This window comes from Geotrypetes seraphini, chromosome 6, assembly GCF_902459505.1.
Source record: "Geotrypetes seraphini chromosome 6, aGeoSer1.1, whole genome shotgun sequence".
Classification (NCBI taxonomy): Eukaryota; Metazoa; Chordata; class Amphibia; order Gymnophiona; family Dermophiidae; genus Geotrypetes; species Geotrypetes seraphini.
The window spans coordinates 32,701,296-32,714,934 of NC_047089.1; the positions used below are offsets into that span (position 1 = coordinate 32,701,296).

A 13,639-nucleotide genomic window follows, 5' to 3' on the forward strand; every position below is an offset into this window, starting at 1 on the left:
GTGTACTAAATTGCCATGCGCGCGCTAGCCGCTACCGCCTCCTTTTGAGCAGGTGGTAGATTTTCAGCTAGCGCGCGCTAATCCGGTGCGTGCAGGGCTGTGGAGTCGGTAGATAAATGTTCCGACTCCTCAGTTTTTTGTACTTCAGACTCCGACTCCGACTCCAGGTACCCGAAATTTCCTCCGACTCCGACTCCTCGACTCAGACTCCACAGCACTGGTTAATTTTCAGATCGTTAAAATGGAATATCAAGTTGAGAGAAATGAGCATTTTCGACACCACCTTCTTTTTGCTTTTAATCAAGGTTCTAAGGCCGCAGAAGCTGCTCGCAACATTTGTGCTGTGTATATAGTGGGTGCTATTGCTGAAAGAATCTCTCGTGATTGGTATGCCAAGTTCAAAAATGGAGTCGGTAGATAAATGTTCCGACTCCAACTCCTCAGTTTTTTGTACTTCTGACTCCGACTCCAGGTACCCGAAATTTTCTCCGACTCCTCAACTCCGACTCCACAGCCCTGGGTGCGTGCGCTAAAACGCTTAGCGCACCTTCGTAAAAGGAGCCCTTAGGCACCAAGTAGTGTGGCGCTTAGGCATGATTCTAGCAAAGTTAGGCGCACTTTATAGAATCGCATTTAGCAGTGCCTAACGTAGACTTAGGCATCGCTATGCATCCTAACCTTTGGCATACCATAATTATGCCAGGGTTTTCTTGGCCTAAATGAGTACGCCTATCGGCACCTAAGCCCAAAACAGGCACCTACATGTAAAACATGCCCATGATCTTCCACCTAACCACACCTACTTTCCGGTAGGCATCTTGGACTAGGCGCCTACCACTCAATGAAGTGCAATTAATGTCAATTACAAGTTGTTAATGGTCAATTATCGGCATCGATTAACATAGAAACATGATGGCAGATAAAGGCCAAATGGCCCATCTAGTCTGCCCATCTGCAGTAACCATTATCTCCTCCTCTCCCTATTGGCTAAGGCTCTTAACATTTGCATCTCCTCTTCCTATAGGCTAAGGCTCGGTGCACCTGCATTGTGAGGTCATAGAGCTGCCCATCTGCAGTAACCATTATCTGTTTCTCTCTCCGAGAGATCCCACGTGCCTATCCCAGACCCTCCTGAATTCAGACACAGTCTCTGTTTCCACCACCTCTTCCGGGAGACCGTTCCATGCATCTACCACCCTTTCTGAAAAAAAGGTATTTCCTTAGATTACGCTGGAGCCCATCACCTCTTAACTTCATCCTATGCCCTCTCATCCCAGAGCTTCCTTTCAAATGAAAGAGACTCAACTCATGCCCATTTACATTCTCTATCATATTTCCCCTCTCCCGTCTTTCCTCCAAAGTATACAGATTAAGCTTTTTAAATAATTAATTTTGGTGCCTCGATCGGCTATGCATGCTGATCTAGGTACTTAACTTTAGGCATCATTTATAGAATGTGGGCCTGAATGTGTAAGCTCATGCTAACAGTTAATACAGCACGCTAGTAAGCCAATACGAATTCCCATGTTGCACAGCTAATACAGAAAATGCCATTTTGGGCTGTGGAATGGACGGAGTAGGTTGGGACTGCGCCTGACAGTTAACTGCAGTTAACTTAATATTACAGCAGTCAATAAGGCAAAGCATTTTGACACCACCTTGACAAATGTGGCTAACTGAATTGCATATTACGCTGCGCAACAAATGTTAACTTTTTTTCTGAGGCAAGAAGAAAATGAGGTATACTTTATAGAATCTGACCTCCTGTGTATGAAAATAGACTCGGCTTTCTCCTATCATATAGAGGTTTTGAGCAAATCGCATATATTTATAGAATGAGGAGTCATAATGTAACGCATTGCGCCAATTTAACTTAAGAATCAAAACCTTGAGACAAAATCGACGACTTAATCTCAGCCCTGCTGACGGAGATTGAAAATGGCTGATGATGCAATACAGCGCATTGCTGATGACGTAATAGGCCTACAGCGAACTGCATATTCCAGCTCCGCCTTCTCACCAATAATAATTTAATTATATAGCACATTATTACATCATTATTAAAATTAATACTTTAGCTTAAAAATCTAATTTGAGACAAACTGTTTTAATATTTCAGAAATTGTTATAACATTTACTCCAAGCATTAGAAAATATAGCGAAAATGTTAATTTTTGCATTATAATGCTCTTTTGCCAAAAATCAGAGGGTTATACTAAAAAAATTAAGGTCAATTTTGAATTCAGCAATCCCAAATGAGTATAGAACACCCACTACAATTCATGCCCCCAAACCTCTGTTGCACAGTGCTATTGACTTTGATTTTATCATGCTGTAGAGACTCTCTTTATTAACTGCATTCCAGCCCTTCCAAATAGCCCTGGCTACAGCTGTAACTGTTCTGTGTTGCTGAAAACCACAAATTGATTTCTAAAGGTGTACAGCATAAAACCATACAGGTGAGGATGAAGGACAGATTTAAAAAAAGGAAATTATGTTCCTATTAGGTTGAATACAATTCTATGATGACTGCGCAAAGTTCATCAGTATTTATTCTTGAAGTATTTATTCTTGAAAATTGATAAGAAACGGGATTTGGGGATTACAAAATATAAATTATAACTTTATATGGAAAGAAACTGGTGCCCAACAATATAGACCTTGCATTTTTAGAATGCTATGAGCTGGCTGGTTTTCCTTGTAGACACAACAAAAGGATAAACGACTTTTTTTTTTTTTTTTTTTACATCAATTCACTCGGCATTTACATTACAAGTGCAAAACATGAGATTTCTCGCAGACCAAACAAAGCAAAACTTTTGACACATGTAATCCTGACTTTAAACAACAGGCACACACACAGATACAAAAAGGCATTATTTGTTTTCCTTCTGAAAATGAGAAAGCAACACGTTCACTTCTTGTGAAAGATGAGAGGTTTTACCATCCCCGCCAGGATCTTGGGCAACTGTGCAGCGATGACTTCCGACATCATTTCTGGAAATTCAACGCTGAGTGAGCGGGACTGCAGGAACGTGTTCAGGCAGAAGAGGTGGAGCTGCTTTACGAGCTGTGTGGGGAGGTTTCAAAAAAAGTTGCATAAGAGGGTGGAGCCGCAACATGGTTTATTCCCCTCCCCATGAATAAACTAATGTGGCTGATCTGTTTATTCCACTTCTTGTTACTTTGCTAATAGCCCAATGCAGACTCTAGAGTAGCTTACACCTCCCCCTCCCCATTCGCGGTTTTGGCAATCGCGATTTCACATATTCGTGATTTTTTGGGGAGGGGGAAAAAAGAACCCCCCCACACACACACACACAGTTTAGCCTTCCCCCCGGAGTCCCAGCCTTACCTGGTGGTCTAGCGGGCTTTCGGGGCAGGAGCAATCTTCCTACACTCCTGCCCTGTGTAGATCGCCAATAGGAAATGGCTGTGGGGAGTTCCCGTCGTAGTCTCGAGAGACTACGGGAACTCACAGCAGCTATTTCCTATTGGCGATCTGCAAGGGGCAGGAGTGTAGGAAGATCGCTCCTTCCCCGAAAGCCCGCTAGACCACCAGGTAAGGCCGGGAGGCCGGGTGGAAGGCAGGAGGGAGGCGGGGTGGGTCAGAGCCGGAGCAGAAGATATTTGCGGTATTTCACCATTCACGGTCCGGCTCTGCCCCTATCCCTCATGAATCCGGAGGGAGAAGTGTACAAATAAAGGGTTCATTTGCTTATCACAGGTTAAAATCCACTACCGTGGGGTGCACTCAGGCAGCTCATGGTAGGTTTGTGTTCAGTGTGATCTACCCATGCACTAAAAAAACAGAAAATATATTTTTTTAGCATTGGAGAAAATGTTTGGGGACAGAGAGTAGGTGTGTCCAGTGCTAACTGATTAGTGCAGCTGCATCACTGTGCATCAACTGATTAGAGCATGGTTTGCAAGGGAACTCCTTACTGCCTACCAAACAGGTGTTGGTTAAGGGCTCATGTGCTAATTAGGAAATAGGAAATGCGCCAGTTTTACAGCCACACTAAAAGTGGCCTCAGCGCACAAGCAAGCCCTGCGCTACTGATACCGTAGGCCACATTTTAGTGGAACTTAGTATAAGGTCCCCCAAATCACCACAGAAAACACCTGGGGACAATTCTATAAGTGTCTCAATATTTTTAAATCAGGGCTACTCTGGATCCAATTGAGCTGAAGGAGTACCACCTTCTTACATAGAAACATGATGGCAGATAAAGTCCAAATGGCCCATCCAGTCTGCCCATCCACAGTAACAATTATCTCTCTCTCTCTCTGAGAGATCCCACGTGCCTATCCCAGGCCCTCTTGAATTCAGACACAGTCACTGTCTCCACCTAGGGTTGCCAGATTTTACGATTGTAAAATTCTGGAAACCCTAAACCCCCCCTAGCTCTGCCCCTCCCCCCCCCTATGTGCAGATTACCTTCTGCCCAACGCGATTGAGAGGAGGCTTTTCAAAACCTGGATAAAGTAAAGGACAATGTCCGGGGGAATCCGGACTTCTGGTAACTTTATCTCTACCAATCTCTATAATGGGGAGATATCTAATATTATTCTGTGATATTGAAACTCAACTGAATTACTTAAAACATGTATAAAGCTCTCAAATTACTTAAAACATGTATAAAGATAAAACAATAAATTATTTGTGAATTGCTCAGACCCAGCACCCCGTGATTCAGTGATAACACCAAACTGAGGTTGATTAGGGGGACCATCATAGCATTCACCGTCCCCTATTACCATCCGATTCCAGACCCCCGATGGGGATAACAGATTGGCGCAATATGCTTGAATGAAATTCTATGCCACACGTCACTTTCACTCTTCTAAGGTTTAACATCAGATATTAATCCTCCTTTTCCAGATAAGTTATTCATTCTATCTCTTTAAATAATTTTTTTGATGAGTTTAGATTTTTTGTTTTTGTTTTGTTTTGTTTTGGGGTTTGTTTAGTAAGCTTCATTGGGTCTGGAATCGGATGGTAATAGGGGACGGTGAATGCTATGATGGTCCCCTAATCAACCTCAGTTTGGTGTTATCACTAAATCACGGGGTGCTGGGTCTGAGCAATTCACAAATAATTTATTGTATTATCTTTATACATGTTTTAAGTAATTCGAGAGCTGTGATTTCTGATATCATTCAGTTGAGTTTCAATATCACAGAATAATATTAGATATCTCCCCATTATAGAGATTGGTAGAGATAAGGGTACCAGACGTCCGGATTCCCCCGGACATTGTCCTTCACTTTATCCAGGTTTTGAAAAGCCTCCTCTCAATCGCGTTGGGCAGAAGGCAATCTGCACATGGGGGGGGGGGGGGGGGGGGCGCAGAGCTTGGGTGGGTTTAGGGTTTCCAGAATTTTACAATCGTAAAATCTGGCAACCCTAGGTGGAGACAGTGACTGTGCAGAATTTACAAGGAAAATTCCCAAATATTCAAGTTTCAAGTTTATTAGGTTTTTATATACCGCCGATCAAGGTTATCTAAGCGGTTTTACCATCAGGTACTCAAGCATTAAAGGTTGTATTACAATGACGGTGTTATGGTATAAATCCAGATCTCTCTCTCCCTCCATTTTCTCGCTCCTCTGGAAACATCACCATTATTGAAATAATACAGTTGGACCGGATTTAGCCTTTACATTTGCAAGTAAACTTTGGAATTTCACAATGCTTGTAATTTAATAAAAATACAGCAATCCATTTTTAAAGGTACCCCTGTCTGGGTTCTTTGTAGGTCCTGTCTTTGCCTTTTCCACTAAAGCAGAGAAAAAAAAAAGGGGCAGAGATTCTTTAAATAGCATGGTTGAAGCACCAGCCCTGTGGGAATAATATTTTTGAATGCCGTCTGCTTAAATTTAAGAAGGAATTTTTGTCAAGCCAAACATAATCTCCATAAAGTTTGAATTACAGCTCATGAATTGACTTCAGAAAACGTGGCCTTCCTCTTGCATTTGGCAAAAATAAACCCAGCCTACATTATAAAATGAGCTGGTTCGCTTAAAGAATTCAGACCAATACAGGTCTGATTACAAATCGGAATTGGTTACAGAAGATTGGTAATTGAATTTGAATTAATGTTGGGTGCCAGCTTATTTGGAAATGTTGCAAAATATATGAGCTGAGGTAGGGTTACCATACCATGTCTGGGAAAACCCAGACAAGTCCAGGCGCCCAGAGGGATTTCCAAAACCCGGCAGTTTGTCCAAGGTTTGGAAGTCCTGAGCTCGGAAGCCGCGTCTGGAAGCCTTTGCGCATGTGCGGCCCTCATACGCATGTCATATGCATGCACACATGCGTGTGATGTCATTGCATCGACATCCTCGCACGCGTGAAGGCTTCTTCCATATAGGTGGCCTTCAAGCTCGGGGAGGTTCATGTGGGAGCAGGTCTGGGGGAGGAATGGGGCGGAGCTGGAGACAGAATGGGATGGGCCTGGGCACGGAATGGGGCAGGGCCAGATGTCCTCTTTTTTCAAAGAGGAAATCTGGCAACTCTAAGCTGAGGAGAACCCATTCAAAAAATATATTGACTACCTCCATCCCTTTTTTATTAGGATTTATTTACCAGCTCTTGATGGAATTCACCTAAGGAGATGTAGAGCAAGAAGAAGTAGAATACAGTCAAACCTTGGTTTGCGAGCATAATTCGTTCCAGAGGCATGCTTGCAATCCAAAGCACACGTATATCAAAGCAAATTTCCCCATAGGAAATAATGGAAACTCATACGATTCGTTCCACAACCCAAAAACTTCAATACAAAATACTATACGTACTTCTATTGCAAGATCTCGCTCATGGTTAAGGGACTGGAGGAGTTGCCGTACAGTGGGAGATTAGAGGAACTGGGCCTCTTCTCCCTTGAAAAGAGGAGACTGAGAGGGGACATAATTGAAACATTCAAGGTAATGAAGGGAATAGACTTAGTAGATAAAGACAAGTTGTTCACCCTCTCCAAGGTAGAGAGAACGAGAGGGCACTCTCTAAAGTTAAAAGGGGATAGATTCCGTACAAATGTTATGAAGTTCTTCTTCACCCAGAGTGGAAGAAATCTGGAACGCTCTTCCGGAGGCTGTTATGGGGGAAAACACCCTCCAGGGATTCAAGACAAAGTTAGACAAGTTCCTGCTGAATCAGAACATACGCAAGTAAGGCTAGACTCAGCTAGGGTCCTTTGACCTAAGGGCCGCCACGAGAGCGGACTGCTGGGCACGATGGACCATGTGTCTGACCCAGCAGCGGCAATTCTTATGTTCAATTAGAACAGTCACTATAATCCTGCAGCGTCAGAGAGAGAAGAACCATCGGCTCTGCTGTGATGTGTGTATACTGTATGTACTTGTATTGCAAGACATTGCTTGTATATCAAGTTAAAATTTAATAAAATGGTTTGCTTGTCTTGCCAAACACTTGCAAACCAAGTTACATTCAATCCAAGGTTTTACTGTATAGGCAACAGACAATTAATTACAGCAGTAAAAATATTCGACTGGAAGTATGTACTTAGAATGCTATTTAGATTAGCAACACAATAGAGCATCTTAATAGACAACATGGGGTATAAGCCACGGTGGAAGGGGCGGGGAGGCGATCGTTGGTGCTGGCCGCCATGCACTCAACAGTGTGTACTTTCCCCCTGCTCAGGATCTCTTTTAAATCCCTGTAGTACCCCGTAGTAGCATTTGCGGTTTTAATGGTAAAAACACCGACTTTTATAGAAAACCTCGAATAACATATCGAAAAGTTATTTGCGGGTTTTCCATATTCGTGCCTATATCCGGAACGCATCCACCGTGAATACGGAGGGAGAAGTGTAATGAACATTTAAATAGAGCGCCCTCAAAATTTTCTACACAATGTACACAAAGAATACTTCTACTAGGACACAGTATTGAAGCTGCAGTAAACACACCACCAATAGATTTCAAAGATGGGGAATGTGTGATGCAGGGGTTAGAACCACAGCCTCAGCACCCTGAGGTTGTGGGTTGAAATCCCATACTGCTCCTTTTGACCCTGGGCAAGTCACTCAAGCCACCATTGCCCCAGGTACATTAGGTAGAGTGTGAGCCTACCAGGACAGAGAGAGAAAAGTGCTTGAGTACCTGAATATAAACAACTTAGGCTATAAGTAGTATATAAATAAAAATAAATATGTCTGTTATTGAGAAAGACATGGGGGAAACCACTGCTTGCCCTGGATCGGTAGCATGGAATGTTACTACTCTCTGGGATTCTAGAATCTTGCTACTCTTTGGGGATTCTGCATGGAATGTTGCTACTCTCTGGGATTCTAGAATCTTGCTACTCTTTGGGGATTCTGTATGGAATGTTGCTATTATTTGGGGTTCCGGAATCTTGCTTACTTTGAGATAATGGAATATTGCTACTCTTTGGGTTTTGGCCAGGTACTAGTGACCTGGATTGACCACCGTGAGAACGGGTTACTGGGCTTGATAGACCATTGGTTTGACCCAGTAAAGCTATTCTTATGTTCTTATGGTGCAGGAGAATAAAGAACTCTTTGCTTTCTACTAGAGCAGTGGGCCACAAACCTGACTTCAGGTCCCCGGGCACAGGTGCGTTTTCATGATGTTCATAATGAATATGCGTGAGAAAATTGCATACATGGCCTCCTATCAAGCTATCTCATTGTAGATATTTCTGAAAACTTGACCGGTTGTAGGGACTTGGGACAGGATTAAAAACTGCTGTATAAGAAAAGCAAAGTCTTACTTCATGCATGGAATCCATGAGTTTGGTGAGCTGATAAAAGCGTTGGGAGCTGGTCACAACCCCTTTGTGCTTCAAACCAATGGCTTTGGCCAACTCTCTAATGTAATTAGCTCTCATATCGTCGAAGTGGTTTTGGTTTCTGAGACCTTCCAAAGGAACTTTAAAAAAAAAAAAGGAACACTTTTATCATCAGAATTGAACAATCTTTTATCATTTATTTATTGATTTTAGAAATTTCTATCCTGCCTACAACATTAAAAAACACATATAATAAAACTAAAACATACAAAAATCAATAATAAACACATTCACATAACATAGACTACACCAGGGATGTTAAAGTCCCTCCTCAAAGACTGCAATCCAGTCGGGTTTTTAGGATTTCCCCAATGAATATGCATGAGATCTATTTGCATACACTGCTTTCATTGTATGCTAATAGATCTCATACATATTCATGGGGGAAATCCTGAAAACCCAACTGGATTGCGGCCCTCGAGGAGAGACTTTGACACCCCTGGACTACACTGATTTGCTGCTAGCATTCTCCTCCCATAAAAACTGTGCTGCTCATCTCTAAGAGAAGAAACCTTCAGTTTGTCAAAGGGTCAAATATTAAACAACACCTGAACAAAGAATTAAGTTTCTAACATACGAGTTCACAGCGCTTTGGAAACCTCTGATTACCATTTTGATATCCCACGTATTACTTGGCATTACTTAAATATCCATGTAATGTTAATTTTACTGCTGGCGTTATCTTTTGCACTGGACCCTTGCTGTCATCTGAAGAGCCTTTAAGATTAGCTTGATAGCTCAATACAATAGCATATTTTAGTCATTTTCATGTCATGACCTTGAGAAGTATGGCTGCTTTCTCTCTGCACTAGCGTAGACTCGCAAACTAAAAAGAAAGGCATATCCCGTTGTGATAAGAAATCATATTTGGAGGCGGTTTTAGAGGCAGGACATACAAACAGAATTGAGACAACCAGGTTGAGTCATCTTGGCTTCTGTTAGCATTTCCAAGTTTATTATTCATTTGATATACCATCTATCAGTAATTTATCTGGGCCAGGGGTGTCCAACCTTTTGGCTTCCCTGGGTCGCATAGGCCGAAAATAAATTTTCTGGGGCTGTGCAAACGCTGCAGCATGACAGAGGAGGGAGTCGGCAAGACGGTAAACACCCGGGGGGCAGCAGAGGAAAACATTGCATTGCCCTCGACCGGGGCCGCACAAAATACTTCACGGGGCCACAGGTTGGACACCCCTGATCTAGACGGTTTACAACTATTAAGGAATAAAAACATGTGTAAAAATAATATCCACATACAGATAATTAAAATTTGGCATGGGGGGGGGGGGGTTTACAGGACCAATAAGACTAACAGGACAGAAGGGAAAAAACCCAAATAGGTCGTGAAAATACATAGAGATTAAAAAAAAAATTAAAATGAGAGAGGGGGAAAGATAGTACAAGAAGCTGGGAGGTTCACTTCGAAAGAAGCGTTTGGTAGAGAGAGCCTCAAGTATTAAGTATTAAAGGCGACCTCGAACAGGAAGGTTTTGATTTTGGACCGAAACTGTTTTTGAGAGGGCTCTTGAGTTGACATAAAGAGGAAAAGATTTCGAAAGCGAAGGTGCCGGGTGGAGTCATAGAAAATTTCATGAGTGGAAGGGACTACTAACAGGTCTTGATGTAGAGCCTATTCTAAAATGCATGTTTATGTGCCTTTACACGTAGCAGGAGCAGCCATTTTAGAATCCAAACCATCCACAGAACAACATATGTTGCACATAAGCATTTATGTCCCGGCAAACACATGTTTACATTGTAAATTTGCAATATAAATGTCTATGTGTCAGAGCGTAAATGTTTATGCCAACCATTTTGGAAACAGAGGGGCCCTTTTACTAAAGTTTAGCGTGTGCTAACAGACATTAACATGCACTAAGTACTAAGAAGCACATTATTCACCTGTGGGCTTTTTAGAATTTACAACGCACTAAGGGGGGAATGTATCAAGGGGCACTGATTGAGCAAATGCTAACAATTAGCTTGTGCTACGGGCCAAATTCTCCAAAGAGCGTCCCAAAGTTAGGAGGTGGTAGGTGTCCTACCACTGTCTAATGAACCAATAGGGATGTATGTTTTTCAAAGAAAATGCAGGCGCCATTCTTAGGCGCCTGTCTCACGCCTACAGAGGCTCATAAGGACACCTATGGATGCCTAAGGCCAGCGTGGGCATGGTTTATGCCGGAAATGGCCTTAGGCATCCCTAGGTCTCCATAGGCGAAAGACTGGCACCTTAAATGTAGACTTTCAAAATGCTGGTCTACATTTAAGGTGCCCATGCTAAAAAAAAAAAAAAAAGACACAATTCTGGACGTAGTGCCTGCTGGTGGTTGGCACGTGGCAGGTGCCCATTTTATAGACACCTACCACAGCAGGTGCCACTTCCAGAATCAGGCGCTATATGCTAAGACACCCATAGGAATGTAATGGGTGTCTTAGCATTTAGTGGGCATTTGAGATTGGCATTTGAGTAGGCATTTGAGAATGTGCACAGAATGGGTCAGCTTTAAGAAATTATGAAAAACTCAATTATTTGTGGATGTCTATATGTAAGAGATATAATTGATCCCACGCTGCTTTGGATATGTTCCTGTCACATGCACGCAGACTGTGAATGATGGTCACGCTCATGTGCTTATTGGATGTAAATAATGTGTGATGTCATGTCTGTCTATTTTACGGAATTTTATGACTGTTTTGATACCAGAAACCGCCTAGACTTAAGGCGGTATATAAATGTATTAAATAAATAAATAGTTTAGTGCCCCTTGATGAATTTCCCCCTAATTCTGTTAGTGTGCACTAGTGAAAGGGCCCAGAAACATTGATTTTCACAATGCTGTCACATAGCCCCATATATAGGGCTGCCCTATGACTCCAGAAAAAGGAGAACAGATAGAGACATTCGAGTTTTACTTCCACTGAAAGCAATGGAAGTAAGCAGGACAGATAGAGACAGCTGGGTAGGGTTACCAAATTTGACGATGGACAAACCCGAACGCATGGCCCTGCCCTGATCCGCCCCCCAGCCCCGCCTTGTTCTGCCTCCAGCCACGCCAGATTCTGCCTCCAGCCACACCCCCAAAAGTGCATCTCTATTTGTCTGACCTCCAGGCTGCGACTGGAGGGCCTCCAGCATGTGTGGAAGCGTGTGACATCATTCATGCATGCCTGTTGAAGGCCCTCCAAACTGCCGGGTTTTGGAAAGCCTGTCCAGGAACCCGAACAATCCTCAAAAAAAGAGGACATGTCCAGGTTTTCCCAAACACCTGGTAACCCTACATCTGGTATAGTGGTTAGAGCTAAAGCCTCAGCACCCTGAGGTTGTGGGTTCAAACCCTGCGCTGCTCCCTGTGACTCTGGGCAAGTCACTTAAGCCCAAATTCTGTAACCAGCGCCTAAAGTTAGGCACCTATTTTGGAGGCGCCAATTAGATAGGCGCCTATCTAAATTGAAGAACAAGCTCAATTAAGCTTTTTAATCAGCACCAATTGAAACGTAGGCGTCTATCAAGAAAGCACGAGTCAGTAACAAAGCACCTCTAAAATTTTAGGCGGCCTTCAAAAAAATAGAAACATAGAAACATAGAAAGATGACGGCAGAAAAGGGCCAAGGCCCATCAAGTCTGCCCACTCTATAGACCCTCCCCTTAATATTAGCCAATGTTCTACCCTGATCCACTTAGGGATCCCACATGGGCGTCCCATTTATTCTTAAAATCTGGCACGCTGCTGGCCTCGATTACCTGTACTGGAAGCTTGTTCCATTGATCAATCACTCGCTCCGTGAAGAAATACTTCCTGGTGTCGCCGTGAAATTTTCCGCCCTTGAGTTTGAGCGGGTGCCCCCTTGTGGTTGAGGGGCCTCTGAGAAGGAAAATGTTATCTTCCACTTCTATACGACCGGTGATGTATTTAAACGTCTCAATCATGTCTCCCCTCTCCCTGCGTTCCTCGAGAGTGTAGAGCTGCAAACTGTTTAGTCTTGCTGCGTACGAGAGACCTTTAAGCCCTGAGACCATTCTGGTGGCCATCCTTTGGACCGACATAGGCACTATGCATGTTAGGCATGGGCGTGGCTACGTGTTAGGCGCCTTTGAATAGAATCACTGCTCTTAAGCGTGCTTTAGCGCTCACATGGGCACCTAACTTTTAGTTGTGTCTAGAGCTGGCCTATTTAATGGGCGCCTCCAAAATAAGTACCACTCAGTGTGATTTGTTAAACAGCAGCCAATTTTACTTGAATTGCGCTGATCAGTGCCTTTAAAGGCGCCTAACTTTTGGGCGCTTCTTATAGAATTTGCCCTTTAATCCCCCACTGCCCCAGGTACATTAGATAGATTGTGAACCTGCCAGGAAAGACAAGGGAAATGTTTGAAGTATCTGTATGTAAACGACATTGAGTGTGGTTGTATAACTACAAAAAGGCAGTACATAAGTCCCAAAAATCAATGGAAGTAAAATCTGGATGCCTCAATTTATCCTCCTTTTTCTGGATCTATATGGTAACCCTACCTATATTAGTTGACAGTTTTGCTTTTAAGGGGACACCACCCACTGGGAGATTGGGGAGTGATATCCAATGCAGGCCTAAAACTTATACTGTTTATCTCAGGTAGCAGATGTAAATCCTGACATTGATTTTTTTTTTTTTTAAACTAAGATGTGCATTCCACTTTAGAGATGGGGGAATGCATGTTTAATTTTTAGGCTCATCCTAATCTCAACTAAACATGCCCCCTTGCCATATGCAACTTTTAGAGCAGGGGTGCCCAATACATCGATCGTGATCGACTGGTAG

At 43.0% G+C, this 13,639-nt stretch overlaps 1 protein-coding gene across 2 annotated transcripts in view; it reads right to left on the minus strand.

The window, feature by feature from the left end:
* Positions 1-2,534: 2,534 nt before the first annotated feature.
* Positions 2,535-13,639, minus strand: part of PGR (progesterone receptor) — a 154,656-nt gene continuing 143,551 nt past the window's right edge. For both annotated transcript variants that reach the window (XM_033950226.1, XM_033950224.1), the window contains exons 7-8: positions 8,762-8,919; positions 2,535-3,070 (exon numbers count right to left, since the gene is read on the minus strand). In XM_033950226.1, coding sequence (XP_033806117.1) covers positions 2,915-3,070; positions 8,762-8,919 — 314 coding nt within the window. In that variant the 3' untranslated portion in view covers positions 2,535-2,914. The remainder of the gene's footprint in view (positions 3,071-8,761; positions 8,920-13,639) is intronic.